At 44.8% G+C, this 17,605-nt stretch overlaps 1 protein-coding gene and 1 long non-coding RNA gene across 2 annotated transcripts in view; both read right to left on the bottom strand.

Annotated features, from left to right (window-relative positions):
• The window catches only part of LOC124722367 (FMRFamide receptor), a 309,496-nt gene extending 307,559 nt beyond the window's left edge, over positions 1–1,937 (bottom strand). Inside the window, exon 1 of the mRNA XM_047247540.1 lies at positions 1,257–1,937. Within this exon, the coding sequence (XP_047103496.1) occupies positions 1,257–1,937 (681 nt within the window). The remainder of the gene's footprint in view (positions 1–1,256) is intronic.
• Positions 1,938–1,965: 28 nt separating this feature from the next.
• Positions 1,966–17,605, bottom strand: part of LOC124723217 — a 420,152-nt gene continuing 404,512 nt past the window's right edge. The window contains exon 3 of the long non-coding RNA XR_007006542.1: positions 1,966–2,277. This is a non-coding gene — a long non-coding RNA (uncharacterized LOC124723217). The remainder of the gene's footprint in view (positions 2,278–17,605) is intronic.

Genomic DNA, 17,605 nt, shown 5'->3' with positions numbered 1-17,605 from the left:
CGGTTTTCGACTGATGTTCAGTTCTTCGGAAATCATTTTCACGGATAACTTCGGTCAGATCGTAGGAGTTCACGCACCCTGGCCAAGTTGACATCCGTCCGTGGGGTTGATGGTCGTCCGTTGTGGTCTTCATCTTCAACATTCGTTCTGCCTTCACTAAACATTTTATGCCAACGAAAAACTTGAGCTCTTGACAAAACCTCCTCTCCAAAATTCTTCTGAAGCTTCCCGTAAGTTGTCGTCGCGTTTTCACCCAATTTAATGCAAAAAGAAATGGCATACCGTTGCGTAATATTATGCGGTTCCATTTCCGTAACGAGAGACAAAAACACGTGTTAACTTATTGCAGCACAACTCACAACTGAGCAGTTTCATCGATGTGCCACTTGGACTAGAAGTAACATATAGGCCAAGGTCAAAGACATTGTGCCTACACAAGCCTGCAGGGTTGCCACATCCTGCAAAGAAAATCGGTCTCATTACTTTATTGTCGCACCTCGTAATTTGACGCTCTTTTTTGAATTTCGTAACTAACGCGGAACATCGACCTAAGACCATATCAGAACCGTTCTATAATTTTAACGCACCAGAGAGCCCCAACTATATATTTCTGGATACGGTTTCCATTTAGATAAATAATTTGTTTATCGTCCTGCCCAACATACGACTTAAGCGTCCCGTGCATCCACTTTACATTCATGGGTAATGGGTTGCGTAACTAATTAGTCTACGAAACGGAATCCGAAGAAGCTACGACGCCATTGCACTCCACTTTCGGCGCCCCACAGCGCCGATGTCTCCTATTTTCTTTAAGGAAGATAGGACGTCAAAGTGGGCCGACTAGTAGTAGGAGAGGCACCACACGAGATTTTAATTTCTACCGTCTATATTCTTACAAATAAATTCATAAAACTTTGTCAGCATGACTAGGAAGGATTCAGGATTCACACTCATACAAGTGGAAGTTCAAAAACATAACAAAGCAATTTTTTTACTGTCAACTTTCATAGTTTTTTCACTTACTATTGGCTGCATTTGTTGCTGTAGGTACACTTCCCTTCTTAAATAAGAGAGATGCCTCGATGAATTTTGCACAGCATACAAACCATACTTACAGGTGTATGAAACTCTAGAATTTATTTAATCTATGAAAAAACGAATGAGCTGTTACATTTTAAACTTCATATTAAGAAAAATCTCAAATTCTATAGTTAATTATCTCAATTTTTACTACAGCGAGGAGAGCTTTAGCTTACCTGACGGTATATTGCGGTGTTCAGCACGGCCAAGCAGGCGAACGGCAGGATGTAGAGAAAGATGAAGTAGAGCCAGTGTATGTAGACTGAGATGTAGATGCGGTTGTCGCGCAGGGAGGTGGGCGCCACAGTGTAGATGGTGGAGTTGGTGATGGGGCTGAAGTCCTCGACGTGCGTGACCTCCCAGAAGCGCGGCAGGTTGTAGACGGTGGCGAGTGCCAGGATGAGCAGAACGTAGAGGCGCGCGCGGCCGTACGTGCAGAGCGAGCGCGCCTGCAGCGGGTGGCACACCGCCACGAAGCGCTCCAGCGTCACCGTCAGCGTCAGGTAGACCGACACCGTCTGCGCGATCAGCGCCACGGGGAACACGATGGGCGCCACGAGCGGGTACACGTAGTAGAAGTACGCCATCAGCATCCCCGTGTACCCGTAGATGGCCGGCAGCCCGAACAGCAGCACCGACGTCACGATCAGCACGGTGTCGCAGCGCGCCAGCCCGATCAGCAAGTAGTTGATGGACGAGCGCATCTGTGGCCGCGATAGTATGATCATCGAAATGATGTTGCCTACGATCCCGAAGATACCGATCAGGTTCAGCAGCACGCCGTACGCCACGAACTCGAAGAGCAGCTGTCCGTCCGTGCTGCTGGCATTGGACTGCGAGCACGAGCTGTCGTTCATGCTGGCGCCTTCTTGCTCACTCCCGTCGCACAGCTCTCTTCGGAAACACCGGCACCACCTGCTCCACCAAAATTTTCCCCCCTCTTCTCCTAATAATTCACCATTTCTACTCCACGATCATCCTCCACTTGCCACAGAATATTGTGCGCGAACGTCAGATGACTATTCTCAGTGGTACTTTTAAACTTCCAGAAGTACATAATTAAGTAACAATCCTTTATTACTCTTTCCATTGTTCAGTTTAGCTACTTAGAGTGCGAGCAGTTCCTCAGAATTTCTTTGTCTACAGATTCCACTTTTCATTCCCACCTGCAGTCAGCATTCCTGCACGTGAAGTAACCTAAAACAGAGAAATAACACGTTTTAGATTAATAGCACTAATTTGATGAATGTCTATTGTCGTAAGTCGAACATTTGCATCTTATCTCTTTCTAAACTAACAAGTAAACTTCACCAACTTAACCTCGTATTTTAAAGAGAAAAACGTACGCTTGCAGGAAATCAGCCCCAGAAATTGATCCACCGTGAAAAATTGGGCCATAATTCTGGTAGTACGCTGTTATCACCTTGTGAAAGCACAACGTTTAACCTTTTTTTTTTTTTTTTTTTTTTTTGCAACTACCTCCGCTTCACTGCAGCCGCCTTATGCCAGAGAGGGAGGAACTGTACAGCGGAGTGGCAACCAGGGCCCTCTTATTCACGCGATAACGAAGGCGTGGAAGTAGGAGGCTGAAGGTACACACATCTGCCCAATGCGTTTCGAAATCCTGTTCGAGAAAAAAAATTTATTCTAGTCGAAAAATAGTGGGGAATATGATTACACAATGCGTCAATCTCATGCAGATACACCTCCAATATTGTTTCAACAATAATCTCCTACCGATATCCTGTAGCTATAAATAAGTCTCAAAATCAAAGTGAATAAACCTAAGCGACTGTACGATTATTATGAAATGAAATTAATGATTTTAGATTTGCAATTTAACCATGTCAGTCACGTTGAAGACTAGTGGATCTCCTGCAAATGTACTTCACCTTCACAATGCTAGCCTTAAAATCTAAAGAATATAGCGCAGAATTTCGATGTTAATAATTAAATAACGTTGCGCCGCTTCTTTAATGGCACACTCATTTCGTTTCGTTAATTTACACTGTGTTTGTGAATTGATAAATAAAAGTGTTCATTTAATGTGGGTTAAAAACCCCGCACTTTGGCACAATGAACACAGCATGTAAATAATGTGAAAACAGCATTAACAAACCTCTTACTCATTACACTGTATAGCACTTCGCGGCCGGGCATTGAGCTGCTGCATTGTGGCTGACCAAATCACAAACAGCTGGTGCGCGGGAAGTTGAAACGCTCTACTTTCGGAAGTCATAACTGTGTATAATCGAAATTGGCCCAGTTATTTTACGTGGGATCGGATCATATGGCTTTTTTCTCCTTCAAGTCTGAGGTCAAGTTGGTGATTTTTCCTTGTAAGAATAAGCTTTGCAAACACTTTTCAACTTAATCATGAGAATTAAAGTAATAACAGAGCTAGAAAGTTTGATACACAGAAGCACAAAATTTGTCAATAAAAGAAATATCAGGTAAGCAACGCTCTATTATTTCCCCATCATTTTCACTCTGACAACAGATCATCCAGTTTTAAGAGAGTAGATCACATTAAAAATGTTATTTGAAGATGTAACATTTAAGGAAATCTGCTCATTTACTTGAGCTGTTTTCTTTCGTTTCTACTATTATCAAAATAGTTTGTTTTGTAAGAATTACCTTTATCCAAATAGACTGTACGTGTTCCAGCTACAATTCCTGCATATCAGTATTCTTATAGTTGCTTAGAATTTTAAGGCGAACTCTGTAATTTGATTTAACGTTTTAGTCATAAGTGTTCTCGATATCTATTCTTAGTTCTGTATAAATTTTGTGACATTTGTAACCTCAAGTACTGAGAAAAGCAATCTATAGAAAAAATTCCTGTTTCAAGACAACCTCTCATGAAGCAACCTACGACTACGTTCCAGAATTTGTTGTATATTCCACTTTCTCCAGGAATTTCTTATATATCTATTCGGGTTATATGTTATGTTTCACTACATGAATTCCTCAATTCCTTTCGCATTTAGTTTCCTCGTGTTTTTGCACTTCTTGTTCTTTTTGTATCAAACCCAAGAATATTACAGGTTATAATCTGAGCCTTGTGACCAGGGAAAGTGCTTATTATAACATTTACACAATAATTTCTCGGTGTTAGTGTATCTAAAAATAGTTATCAGACTTCCAGTTCCCATAATACAGATCAACAATTGTTTCACGGTATTTGGGTGGTATGGAGTAGCTCGAAACTCTAGTAAGGCTCTGGAATAAATATGTTTTAGAAAATTTAAATTATATTCGGCACCTAATAATATTTCATTTTGCATAGAAGGTGGAAAACTTAATAAAAATTCATGTTGTTTCACAAACAGCTCAAAATTACCATCTCGAGCACTCTAAATGTATTTACCACTGTTAAATTCCTGTACATTTCTAGATTATAGCACTAGTAAAAAGTATGATCAGTAGCAATTGGTGTTGAGTGAGGTATATTCATATTCAGAGTTACTCTTTCAGGGTTTCAATGAAATGCACAAATTTTATTTATATCTGCATGATATGTGTATTGAAACTGCACTGTATAAAAACATCTGAACTCAAGAGCATTATTTTGTAAATTCTAATATTTTTCCAGCATGAACTTACTTGAATCACAGAAGTTGGACAGAAAAATGTAGGTTGACATTTATCACAACTAGAGATTAAAAGGGGCAATCCTGAATTGCTGTAGAGAATATTGGATAGCCAAAATAGCTTTCAGTACTATTACTAAATGTGATCTTGGCTATTAAAATTTCTCGAAAAATGTAGGTACAAGGAAGGTAACTGCGAAGAAACCATGGGTAACAGAAGAAATACCTCAGTTGATCAACGAAAGGAGGACGTACAAAAATGTTCAGGGAAAACCAAGGATACAGAACCACAAGTCACTTAGAAATCAAATGAAGGGGAAGTGCAGGGAAACTAAGACGAAATGGCTGCGTGAAAAATTTGAAAAACTCGAGAAATAAATGACTATCCGAGGAAATGACTCAACATAGAAAAAAGTCAAAACATCCTTAGCTGAAAGCAGAAGCAGGGGCAGTTACATTAAGAGTACAGTGGGAATTCTACATTTATACGCAGAGAAGACGCGGACAGGTGGAAATAGTACTCTGATGGTCTCTATCAGCGGGACGACTTGTCTGATGACGCGATGGAAGAAGGAACAGGAGTCCACAAGGGAAGAGATAGGAGATCGAACTTTAGAATCAGAATATGAAAGAGCTTTAGACAACTTAAGAGTAAATAATTCCATCGGAATATCTAAACTTTTTTAGGGAAGTGGCAACAAAACGACTATTTACGTTTTTATATCAAATGTATGAGACTGGCGATATACCTTCAGACATTCAGAAAACATCATCCACAAATTACGAAGATAGTAAGAGCCAAATAGTATTAGAATTATCTCACCGTCAGCTTAACAGTTCATGCATCCAAATTTCTGACAAGAATAACATACAGAAGAATGGAAAAGAAAATTGTGAATCTGTTAGACGTGTATTGGTTGGACTCTACGAAAGGTAAGGCACCAACGAAGCAGTCTTGACGATACGGTTGATAATGGAAGAAAGACAGAAGGAAACTCAAGATACGGTCATAGGATTTGTTAACCTGGAAAAAAGTGTTCGACACTGTAATATGATGCAAGATATTTGAAATTCTGAGGAGAACCTGGGTAAGCTAGAGGGAAAGACGAGTAATGTACAATATGTGCCAGAACCAAGAGGGATCAATATGACTGGAAACCCAGCAGCGAATTGCTCAGAGTAAAAAGGATGTAAGACAGGGATGTATTCCTTCACTCTATACATCGAAGAAGTAATGATGGAAAGAAATTAAAGATTCAAGATTGGGATTATCATTCAAGGGGAAAGGATATCAATGATATGTTTTGCTGATGACATTGCTGTCATCAGTCAAAGTGAGAAAGTGTTATAGGATCTGTTGAATGAAATAAACGGTCTATTGACTACAGAAAGTGAATTTAGAGTAAATCGAAGAAAGATAAAAGTAATGAGATCCAGAAGAAATGAGAATAGCAAGAAACTTGACATCAGAACTGGAGACACGAAATAGACGAATTTGGTTCAAATGGCTCTGAGCACTACGGGACTTAACATCTGAGGTCATCAGTCCCCTAGAACTTAGAACTACTTAAACCTAACTAACCTAACCTAAGGACATCACACACATCCATGCCCGAGGCAGGATTCAAACTTGCGACCGTAACAGTCGCGCGGTTCCGGACTGAAGCGCCTAGAACCGCTCGTCCACCGCGGCTGGCTTAGACGAATTTAAGGAATTCTACTATCTAGGCAGTAAAATAACCCATCATGGATGGAGCAGGGAGGACATGACAAGCAGACTTGCACTGGCAAAAAGGACATTCCTGGCCAAGAAAAGTCTATACTAGTATCAAACATAACCATTAATTTGAGGATACAATTTCTGAGAATGTACGTCTCCAGCACAGCATTGTGCGGTAGTGGAACGTAGACTGTGTGAAAACCGGAGAGAAGAGAATCGATGCTACAGACGAACGTTGAAAATTAGGTGAACTGACACGTCAGGAATTAGGTTCTCCGCAGAATCGACGAGAAAAGGAGAAATGGGAAACACTGACTAGAATAAGAGACAGGACAATAGGACATATGTTAAGACATCAGGGAATAGCCTTCATGGTGCTATATGGAGTTGTTGAGGGTAAAAGCTGCAGAGGAAGAGAGAGACTTGAATGAATCCAATTAATAATTGAGGACGTAGGTTGTACGTGCTACTATGATATGAAAAGTTTGGTGGAGCAGACAAATTCAAGAATTCGTGGCGGGCCTCATGAAACCAGTCAAAAGAGTGCTGTCTAAAAATATAATTACGTGTCTAGGTTTCAAAAATGCACATTACGATCGTAGTAATGAATTAATTTTCAAAATAATGCAAGGTAACAACAACTAAATCATAAGTGCTCTCTTTCAAAAGACTTTTTCGAATGAAATGTCGTGTGGCTAGGGCCTCCCGTCGGGTAGACCGTGCGCCTGGTGCAGGTCTTTCGATTTGACGCCACTTCGGCGACCTGCGCGTCGATGGGGATGAAACGATGATGATTAGGACAACACAACACCCAGTTCCTGAGCGGAGAAAATCTCCGACCCAACCGGGAATCGAACCCGGGCCCGTAGGATTGACAGTCTGTCACGCTGACCACTTTTTTTTTTTTTTTTTTTTTTTTTTTTTTTTTTTTTTTTTTTTCACGCTGACCACTTTTTTTTTTTTTTTGTGTGGAACAAACGGAGAGTACATATATATATATACACAAAGCAAAAGTTCTTCAAGGTACCAGTTAAACATATACAAAGGAGTGTTAGGTAAACAAATTATTAGAATAACATGAAATACAACAAATTAGAACATATCCAGTTTTCCTTTTTTTTTTGTTTTTTTTGTTTTTGTTTTTGTTTAAAAATTTGTATTGAACAAACTAAAGGTACATATATATTCACTATGCAAGAGTTCTTCAAGGTACCATTTAAAAATATACAAATGACTGTTAGTTAAACAAAAAAAATATTAAAAAAGAAAAACATTAAATACAACAAAATATAACATATTCTGTCTTCTTCCTTTTTGTAAAATAAATAAATAAATAAATAAATAAAATTGTGTTTGTTTTTGGTCGATGCATGAGAACGTGGATATGGGTGTTGCATCATGTGACAGGTAGGCATGGTACACCCCAACTTTGAGGGGGGTCAAGAAAGACGCTGCGGAGATAACCGGCAAAAGTTTGTCGGTAAGATGGTTTTCGGGTGAGGGTGCTATGCGCGGTCACAACTTTGTACCAGAAGTCAAGGACTGTATGCGGACCACTCCGAAAGAGATATTCTAAAGCCTGTCCTCGAAACCAGATTAGGGTATGGTGCTTAGCAAGAGGGTAGTGAAATGTCTGGGGCAACAACAGGAAATCCGGGGTTACCGTCGTTGGCGGGGCACGGAGGTAAAAGCCCACGATTCGTTGGATGAGGAGCCATACGTTTTGTTTCAGGGGGCACGTAAGACGGTGCTCGTCGGTGTCTTCGAGCTGACAGTCAGGGCAGAGTGGGGAGGTGGCCAGTCCTATGCGGTAAAGTCGACTATTAGTCGGGAATTTCCCATAGACTAAAACATACCAGAGTGCAGACACAGACGACGGTAAAAAGGGTGCATGCACACACCCCCAAACCGTGCGCCAGTTAATGTCAGGATGCTGTAGCACCATGGGGTCGCAAGGGTTGGACAGCATAAACAAACGATAATAATCTTTTGTACGGGGAGGACGGGTGACTGGAAGATCGGCCCGAACGTAGCTGAGTTCTATGAAACAATTGGCGACGTAGTACAATAATGGAGAAATAGGCGCCACATTGATCGGTGGATCGAGGGAAGCTGGTCGGAGGATATCTAAGAGACAGCGTGTTAAAGACGGGACCGGCCCCTGCCAGTGCCGCAACAGAGTGTGGACAAAGAGTGCAGAAGAGCGTGCCCGCACGTTGATGAGTCCGAGGCCACCTTTTGCAGGAGGCAGTGTTAGAGTGTTGTAGCGGACTTTGAAAAGTGCCCCTGCTGACACGAAATATCCAAAGGCTGATTGGATGCGGCGGCCAAGGAGTAACGGCAGTGGGAGGATCTGGGCGACGTGTACCAGTTTAGGGGCGACATAGGTGTTTACATAGGACACACGTTGGAGTTGATTTAAGTTACGGTGCACTTGACCGCGGACATGGTGCCGAATCGACTGCAAAAGCCGCCGGTAAGCCAGGGCCACTGTGCGGTGTGTGGAACTCGTAAATTCGATACCCAAGTAACGAAGGGTGGCACTAACTGGGAGTGGGGTCGGCACCATAGCCGGGAGGCCGCGCCCAATGTGCATCATAGTCGATTTACGGACATTAAGAATGCTACCAGAAAGACGTCCATACTGCTGGATCCATTGGATGGCGTCATTGAGTTCCGTGGAGGAGCAGGTGAGAAAGAGGAGATCGTCCGCATAAGCCCTACAGTGAAAGGTGTGGTCACGCAAAGTGAGGCCCTGCAGTCTAGAGGTAAGTCCAGTGATGAGGGGCTCAAGTGCAATGGCATACAGTAAAGTAGACATAGGGCATCCTTGACGCACAGAGCGGCGTATAGGAATCGGTCCTACAAGCCTCCCATTGACTTGTACCACCGAGACCGCGGGAAGGAGTAACCGGCGAATGGCATCGACAAAAAGCAATGGGAACCCCATACGTGTCGCCACCATGAGGAGGAAAGGGTGTCGAACGCGATCAAAGGCACTCGTGAAATCGACGGATACCAGTGCTGCACGAAGGCGACAAACCGACGCCAGTGCAATGAGGTCACGGCATTCTCCCAGGGCTGTTTGTAAGGTGGCCCCACAACCACGTGCAGTCTGCTCAGGAGAAAGGACCGTAGGTAAGACGGTGCGTATGCGCGCTGCTAAGAGGCGTGCATAGATTTTATAGTCTGCATTCAGTAGTGTAAGGGGGCGATATGCAGAGACATGAGACCCTCCCTTCGGTTTAGGCACAGGTAGAAGAATGCCAGTGACGAATTCAGGTGGAATTGGGAAGGACGGAGTAAAGAGTTCCTGAATCATTTCCGTCCAGCGAGGAAGCATTAACGTGGTGAACGCCCGGTAAAACTCCACTGGGAGACCATCTGGTCCGGGTGATTTGTTCTTGGCCCCTTTGTTGATCGCTTCTACCACCTCTTCTGCGGTGATTGCAGACATCATGGACGTTGACTCCGCTACGGTAAGGGTCCGTTCAGGGGAAGGACGGAGATCATCAGGAATGGGCGTCGCCATCGCTTCATCATCATAAAATTGGCGATAATGTTCAGCAAAGGCGGACACGACCGCCGCCTGTGTTGTGTGGTGAACACCATCGGAGGTCGTGATGTTGGGGACGAAAAGCCGACGTCGACGACTATGGTCGGATGCGGCATGGATTGTGGATGGGGTTTCGTCGTGGAGGAGGTCTTGTCGTCGGGAACGCACCACGACACCATGCAGTCGTGCACGTTGAAGAGAGAGGAGACGAGCTTTAGTACGTTGTCGTTCCCTGTGGGTGTCAGGTGATGGAGGGAGCGCATCGAGCTCACGGAGGACCGCGTAGTGAAAATTTGTGGTGTCTCGATGCCATGCTGCTGCTTCCTTGCCACATTGTATGAAGGCCTTTCTGATCGCAGGTTTGGCACATTTGAGCCACCAATGGAACGTGGATGTGTACTGCGGAAGGCGTCTTTCGCAAGACGCCCATGTAGCGGCAATACATTGTCGGCAGTGTGGATCATTAAGGAGGGAGGTATTAAGCTTCCAGTAACCTCTGCTGCGCCACACTGACTGAGGTGGCAGAGCCAGGGAGCAAATGACGGCGCAATGGTCCGAAAATGCAAGGGGCCATCGTTCAGCTTGGGCGACTTCATTGCCGAGGTGAGCAGAGACATAAAACCGGTCCAGTCTGCTCGCAGAATGTGCTGTATAATGGGTAAAACCGGGGGTATTGCCATGAATTTTCTCCCAAACGTCCACCAGATGAAAATCTTCGATTAAGGTGAGCAGCGCCGGGCATGGCGAATAACCAGGTACTTGGTCCTGCGGATGGAGGACACAGTTGAAATCGCCTCCCATGATAAGGCGATCATAGCGTCCAGAAAACAGGGGCGCCACGTCATGTCCGAAGAAAGTGGACCGCTGCCGACGGTTCGTGGAGCCAGACGGAGCGTAGATATTGATGACGCGCGTATCGAAGATGGTAACAGCCATGCCTCTTCCACAGGGAAGGATTGTCGTGTCCGTGAGTGGGATTCCTTCGCGTATGTAGAAAGCCACTCCACGCCCTGATTCATCACATGTGGACGTGTATGAGTCGTAGCCGTAGACTGGTGGTAGTGTGGCAACGCGTACTTCCTGAAGAAGGGCGACGTCGACGTCAGAGGCCCGAAGCATGTCACATAGGAGTTGCAGCTTGGGTGCAGTGCCGATCATGTTGATGTTCAGTGTGGCAAACCGGTATGTTTGTTTCAGTGGTGGTGGACGCGCATCTACCATCACCAAGGGAAGTAAGAGGAGGGCACCGACAGGAAGTCCCGTCCCATCAGCTGCAATGCCTCGCTTTTGATGTTAACAGGCAGCCTCGTCCGGCGGAGGTAACTCATCCGGAGGAGGGGGCGTACCTTCCTCAATGTCGTCGGCCCATGCTCCTGTGCCGTGGGTCTGTCCAATGTCCATGGGAATTGCGTCGTGGTGAGAGAGATCTGGAGTTGTCGGCGGGGAGACAGGCGTCTCAACCGGCGCACCGATCGTTACATTGTGCGTGGCGACCTCCATAGTGGTCCCGTCCTGCGAAACGTCTTGTTCATCGTGAAAGTTGTCCGCCGACCTCTGCGTGAAAATGTCGGCTGCTTGGGTGTCGTCGTCGTCGTCGCGGGTGGCAACGCTCTGAGAGCCCGTGGGGGAACGGCGACGGCGTTTGCGCCTACGTGGCGAGCGTTGTTTGCGCACGTGTTCCTCAGTGTCGGACGACGGCAAGGAGGAGCGTCGACCTGGTTCGAAGGCGTCGGTGGGTACAATGAGATTGTCAAACAGGTGTTGTGAAGATGTACTGGTCTCCTCAGCGTCCGGTGTGGGAGCCTGTTCGGCGGCAAGATTGTCCGGCGGGACGTCTGTACCGTCCGTTGGTGACTGGGACGGTGGGACGTGCCGATCGGAAGGACCGGGCGACGGACTGGACGAAACTGTAGACGTGGCAAGAGCCGCTGCGTAAGTGACCGGTAGGGCGGTCATCGTGGGTGTGACGGACGCTTCCGACAACGGGAGCTGCGCGACACGTCGTTGAATGCATTCAGACCGTAGGTGACCTTCTTTCCCGCAACCGGAACAGGTCCGAGGTTGGCCGTCGTACATTATAATGGCACGGCAGCCTCCGATACGTAGATAGGAAGGCACGTGTTTCTGCAACTCGATGCGGACCTGTCTAACACCGTTTAAAACTGGATAGGTCTGAAATTGGACCCATCGTTCGGCAACATGTTCCAGAACGTTGCCATAGGGACGGAGCGCCTCGATGACGACGTCTGCAGGTAGTTCGAACGGCAGTTCGAAGATCCTTATCGTCCGTGTGCCGAGACCTGCGTGATCGACGGTAACGGGTCCGACGTTGCCGTCGGAATGACAGAAGCGCAGTCCACGTTTTGCCTCTTGAAGCACCTTGTCGCACGCCGCATCGTTGATCATTTTGACGTAGACGGTACTGCTAACTATGGACAAGTGGATGCCAATTAGATCTGTTGGTGGTATTTTAACTTCATCGCGTATAAATCGTTCTACCTCCAGGGCCTTGGGTCGGGCGAAGTCGGAACAAAAGTTGAAACGTAATGTCTTCTTCCGATAGTTGTGCGCCATGGTGGTCTAGAAGGAAAACGGCACTTACAGCGGCCGAAGTAAACACAAACACACCGTGCGCGCCTCGCCCGCAGCGCTCTGGCGCGTGACCGCCTCGCAGCACTGCCGGCGGCAGACTGACCACTCAGCTACCGGGGCGGACTTCTTCAAATGAAAGATGCTTGGAGACGTAACAAATTCCTAGACACAAAGCTTGACATGAGTTATGCGACTTCGAACTGCATCAGGTTCAAAGCTACTGAAAATTAAAAAAAAGTGTTGTGTGTCTTGAAATTTTCTCAGCGGATAGAATATTCTGTTTTGTTCTGGGCGTGCATCCGGGATAGCGTTATTTCTTATTCCCGTGTTTCAGCTGAAAACGTTACAGCCATCTTCAAGATGAGTCGCTGGTAGAATTTAAACCACTTGATACAATTGTATTGTATTGTACGGAGCTGAAGACCTAGAAACGACGGAGAGGCTTTGTCCCCGCCGTAGCCCGCAGTGGTACACAACCGCACAACAGGCTACAGCAGTCCACTCACCCAACCGCTAGCCCACACCGAACCCAGCAGGGTTATTGTGCGCCGCTTCGGCTCCCAGTGGACCCCCCCCCCCCCCCCCCCCCCGGGAATGTCCCACACCAGACGAGTGTACGCGTACGTGGAGAAAGTGTTTGCGCAGCAATCGCCGACATAGTCTGTAGTATAACTGAAGCGGAATAAGGGGAACCAGCCCGCATTCCCCGATACAGATGGAAAACCGCCTTAAAAACCATCCACAGAATGGCCGGCACACAGGACTTCGGCACTAATCCGCTGGTCGGATTCATGCCGGGGGCCGGCACGCCTTCCTGCCCGAAAGGCAGTGCTTTAGTCCGCATGGCTAACCAGGAAGGCTACTTGATCCAATATTGTTCATCAGGGGTAGCACTGTCAGCAGCGAAAGCGTCAGTAATAAATAAAACTTTATGCGTTTATAAGTAAAAATTAATTAAAACTGCACGAACAGGGTCAGCAAATACACGGTCCTTACGAATTACGTGGTTTATTGTGAAAATGAATGGCATGTGATGGAATGGCAGTTAGCGATGACTTAGAACAGTGCTTCTTTTGTATGCGCAGACGTGAAATGAGGCGATTACAGTATGTGCCGGGCTGGAAGCCCTCGTCTATCCTGAGAAGGTTGTCCACTACTTGTATTTCCACAACTTTCTTGACCACTGAATCTCAACAGGATTAGACTGTCACCAACATTTTTTTTTTTAAATCATGGAATGGCCAGTGGAAAATCTATGATCGGTCACTGAAGATTTGTTGGTTCTTGACCACTGAATCTCAACAGGATTAGTCTGTAACCAACATTTTTTTTTTTTTAAATCATGGAATGGCCAGTGGAAAAACTATGATCGGTCACTGAAGATTTGTTGGGGTGTTGCTGGAGTATGACGTTCCGTTATTGTATAGTGTGTATTGTTTGCTCTTTGTGCCTTTTACCAAACTGAGAAGGAATTTCACATACCCGTCTTCCGTAAAATCATTTGTTGACCAAAACTAACTGCCGTCTTGGCCGGTAGGAGGAAGCTTACACCCATATTATGCTACTTCGTTATTCTGGTAATGTTTCTTCAAAAACTGCCAGAGTAATGAAGAAGCATGAAGTGGATTCGGTCTTCCTCCCACCGGCCAAGGCGGCAGCTCTTGTGGGATATATGAGACACGATTTGCTTTTGCGAAAGGAGAGTATATACTAAATTTCTTTTCAGCGTGCTAAAAGTTACATAGCGCAAAAAATACTTAGAAAAACTTTCTACAGCCCGTCAAATCTGTAGTGGCTGAACACTGTGCTTCCATTGGCCATTCTATTGATTAAAGGGAAGTCAATATACTAACCACCCATGATCCTGTTGGGATTCAGTGATCAAGGAAGCTGTGGAAATACGATTAGCACCTCTCCACCGACACTAGGGCTTCCAGCTCATTTCACGTCTGCGCTCTCAAAGGAAGTATGTTTCTGAGTCTTCACTGTCTGTCATTCCTTCACATGCCATCCACTTTTTATAATCACCACATAATTCTCAAATTATGTGGATTTACTGACTGTACGATTTTTTTATTTTTTAATAATCTTGAACACACAAAATTTTACCTGTGTTGGACGATCTTGTTGCCAGCAGTTTACACCTAACGCATGAGTCTTTAATTCACAGTGTTGTGTCAAATGATTTAAATTGTGCAAGCGACTCACTTTGAGGGTGGCTGTAAAGTTATCAGCAGAAATATCGGAAGAAGAAATAACATTGTCTCGGATGTACGCCCGAAAGACAATCGAATAATTTGTGTGTTGTGCAAAAGAAGAATTAAAAGGTGTGAATGACCCGCTGCGAACAAGGACATTTGGCAACTCACGGTGGCAGACGCTAGCGGTATGTTATGTATGGATAACACTATCTGCCGCCAGACTGAAACGCTGCTCGGTATTAAAAAGTATAGAATCTGTCTTCTTCTGTTCCACGAATCACAAGTGCTGTAAGTTATTTTCACGATGATTTTTAATACACTCCCAACACTATATACCTAATGTTGTGATATTTAGCATTTTTTATTTTTCTCGTCATTTCATCAGCATCTGTTGCCGCTGCATAAAAATTTCATTCTGTTACCTCAGAGAGCGTTGACTTACTACACTACTTTATTCTCTTACAGGTGCAATCACAAAGACATCTGCAGCGTAACGGGTTTTAACAAAACAGTGGTCGTGTTCTGATACTATGAGAAAGGAAAACACGGAGAGATACCACATACTCGTATTCTTCCAAGTCTCCGATTGAAAAATACCGGGACTCTAAGCAGTGTGACATAATATTTTGTTTATTTTATTGAAAAATGGAACATTCGCAGATTTTATTCTAATTTCCCATTTTCTTCTTCCTCCTGACGATCAGCAATGTGTGGTTGTAATGTGATTTTCGAAAGTTTCTTGTCTTTGCGTCAGTGACGCAATAAAAGACAAAAAATTCCCGTCAGAACTCTTCACTCTGTTGACATACAGCACACGGCATTAAGTAGACAGTCAAATCGAAACATACAGATTGAGAAGCCACTGACGTCCCCGTAGCAATGACACCAATCACATCTCATCAATCGTCTTTTGATTTTGTTGGCCGACCCCAACGATGTCCATTAAAACACGAAAATATGAACCCATAGCTGTGAACAATAATGAGCTAGACCAACTTGTACAGTGCAGTTCCAATCCTTCAGTGGCTGCGGCCAGTGTCGCAGAGCTTACTTGCGTGCGCTGCAGCCATTGCTTACAAGTGCTTTTCGTGCAGTCTTGCCTAGTGTCTATTATACAGACAGGTTACGAGAGAAGTGGCATTCTTCACACTTTCCTAATTGTGCGAAAAAGTATGAAGACCGCTGGAAACTCACCCTCTGAAGAATACTGTGAAACTGGAATTTGTCAAGGGCAACGAACGGTTAACAACTCTCAAAATCCACAACTGGGCAACTTCTTAAATTAAACTAACTAGAGATCAAGTAGACAATCTGAAATTTAATACTAACTAGTCGGTCTACTACTTCAAACTATGCTATAAGTTATTGTATGAGCGAGGAATCCATTACTGTACAGGTAACTTTTAGTTAACATTGGCAAATGTCTCTGACCCTAGTTAAATTTTTAGTATAGTCGAAGACACCTAGCAAATGTTCATGTCAGTAGCATCCCCATGGACGTTCCAAACGAAATAATAAAGCTCAGATAGCAGACTCACCGAAACGTTCGTGCAAATCTTTTAATCCGTCCCTGTCCCATATGGCTTAAGATCAATCAAAATGGAAGTATAAACCCGACACAGTCTGTAATGAGTATTGGGGTTATCAAAAATACATTACATACATGTGGAAACTACCAGTATGCTTCATATGGAATGAAACAGACCACGTTACACAAGACTGTGCAACGGAATTGTTACACAATCTTGTATAACATGGTCTGTGTCAAACTTTTGCACTTAGGTAGTGTGTCGATTAATATTTAGAGAGCCGGCCGCGGTGGTCTAGCGGTTCTAGGCGCGCAGTCCGGAACCGCGCGACTGCTACGGTCGCAGGTTCGAATCCTGCCTCGGGCATGGATATGTGTGATGTCCTTAGGTTCGTTAGGTTTAAGTAGTTCTAAGTTCTAGGGGACTGATGACCACAGATGTTAAGTCCCATAGTGCTCAGAGCCATTTGAACCAATATTTAGAGATGAATGTTGAGAGGGAGATGTTACAAAATGATTCTAATAGTGTATTACATTGTTATTTACCTGCGTATTTAAGACAATCTTGTTTTTGAAGTTTTGTCTCTTCCGAGGAAGCAATAATTTATTGTAATGAAGAGAGTACTATTCATCTAACGAAGTTGTGAAGTCATTAAGCCTGAGAACTGCCAGTATTTTTCTCTTGTTCCATTTCTGAAACGTCTTTTTTGTAAGAGAAAATGTGCACTAGACTGACGCAGTAGACTGTGATGGTACAGGGATGGCACGTGGCCCTTGTCGTTTCCGTTTGTGGAACTCCTAATCTTTGGAACGAGGCGTGCGGCGGACAGACTGAAGTGAGAGAAAGTAGCAGACTAGCAGTGGTTGAGTGAGGTCACGTTGTGGTGCATTTTTTCAAGATTGTAATATTTTGTGCCAACGCTGATGCAATTTACCCATCATGGCCACAATTAGTATTCCTGCAGTAACAGGTCGTCTCATGTAAATTGCAGCCATGGGTGCCAGAGGTATCCAAGGAAATTCGTGTTGTTGCAAGACTTGCACCATCTCAAAAAAATGGTTCAAATGGCTCTGAGCACTATGGGACTTAACATCTATGGTCATCAGTCCCCTAGAACTTAGAACTACTTAAACCTAACTAACGTAAGGACGTCGCACAACACCCAGTCATCACGAGGCAGAGAAAATGCCTGACCCCGCCGGGAATCGAACCCAGCACCCCGTGCTCGGGAAGCGAGAACGCTACCGCGAGACCACGAGCTGCGGACTGCACCATCTCACAGCATGAATTCTTCCAGAAGGTGGACATTATGGCGTATTTTGTCTACCTAAATA

This window comes from Schistocerca piceifrons, chromosome X (genome assembly GCF_021461385.2).
Source record: "Schistocerca piceifrons isolate TAMUIC-IGC-003096 chromosome X, iqSchPice1.1, whole genome shotgun sequence".
NCBI classification, from domain to species: domain Eukaryota; kingdom Metazoa; phylum Arthropoda; class Insecta; order Orthoptera; family Acrididae; genus Schistocerca; species Schistocerca piceifrons.
The sequence above is the reverse complement of the archived record's forward strand: the minus strand, read 5'-3'. Positions and strand labels throughout refer to the sequence as shown.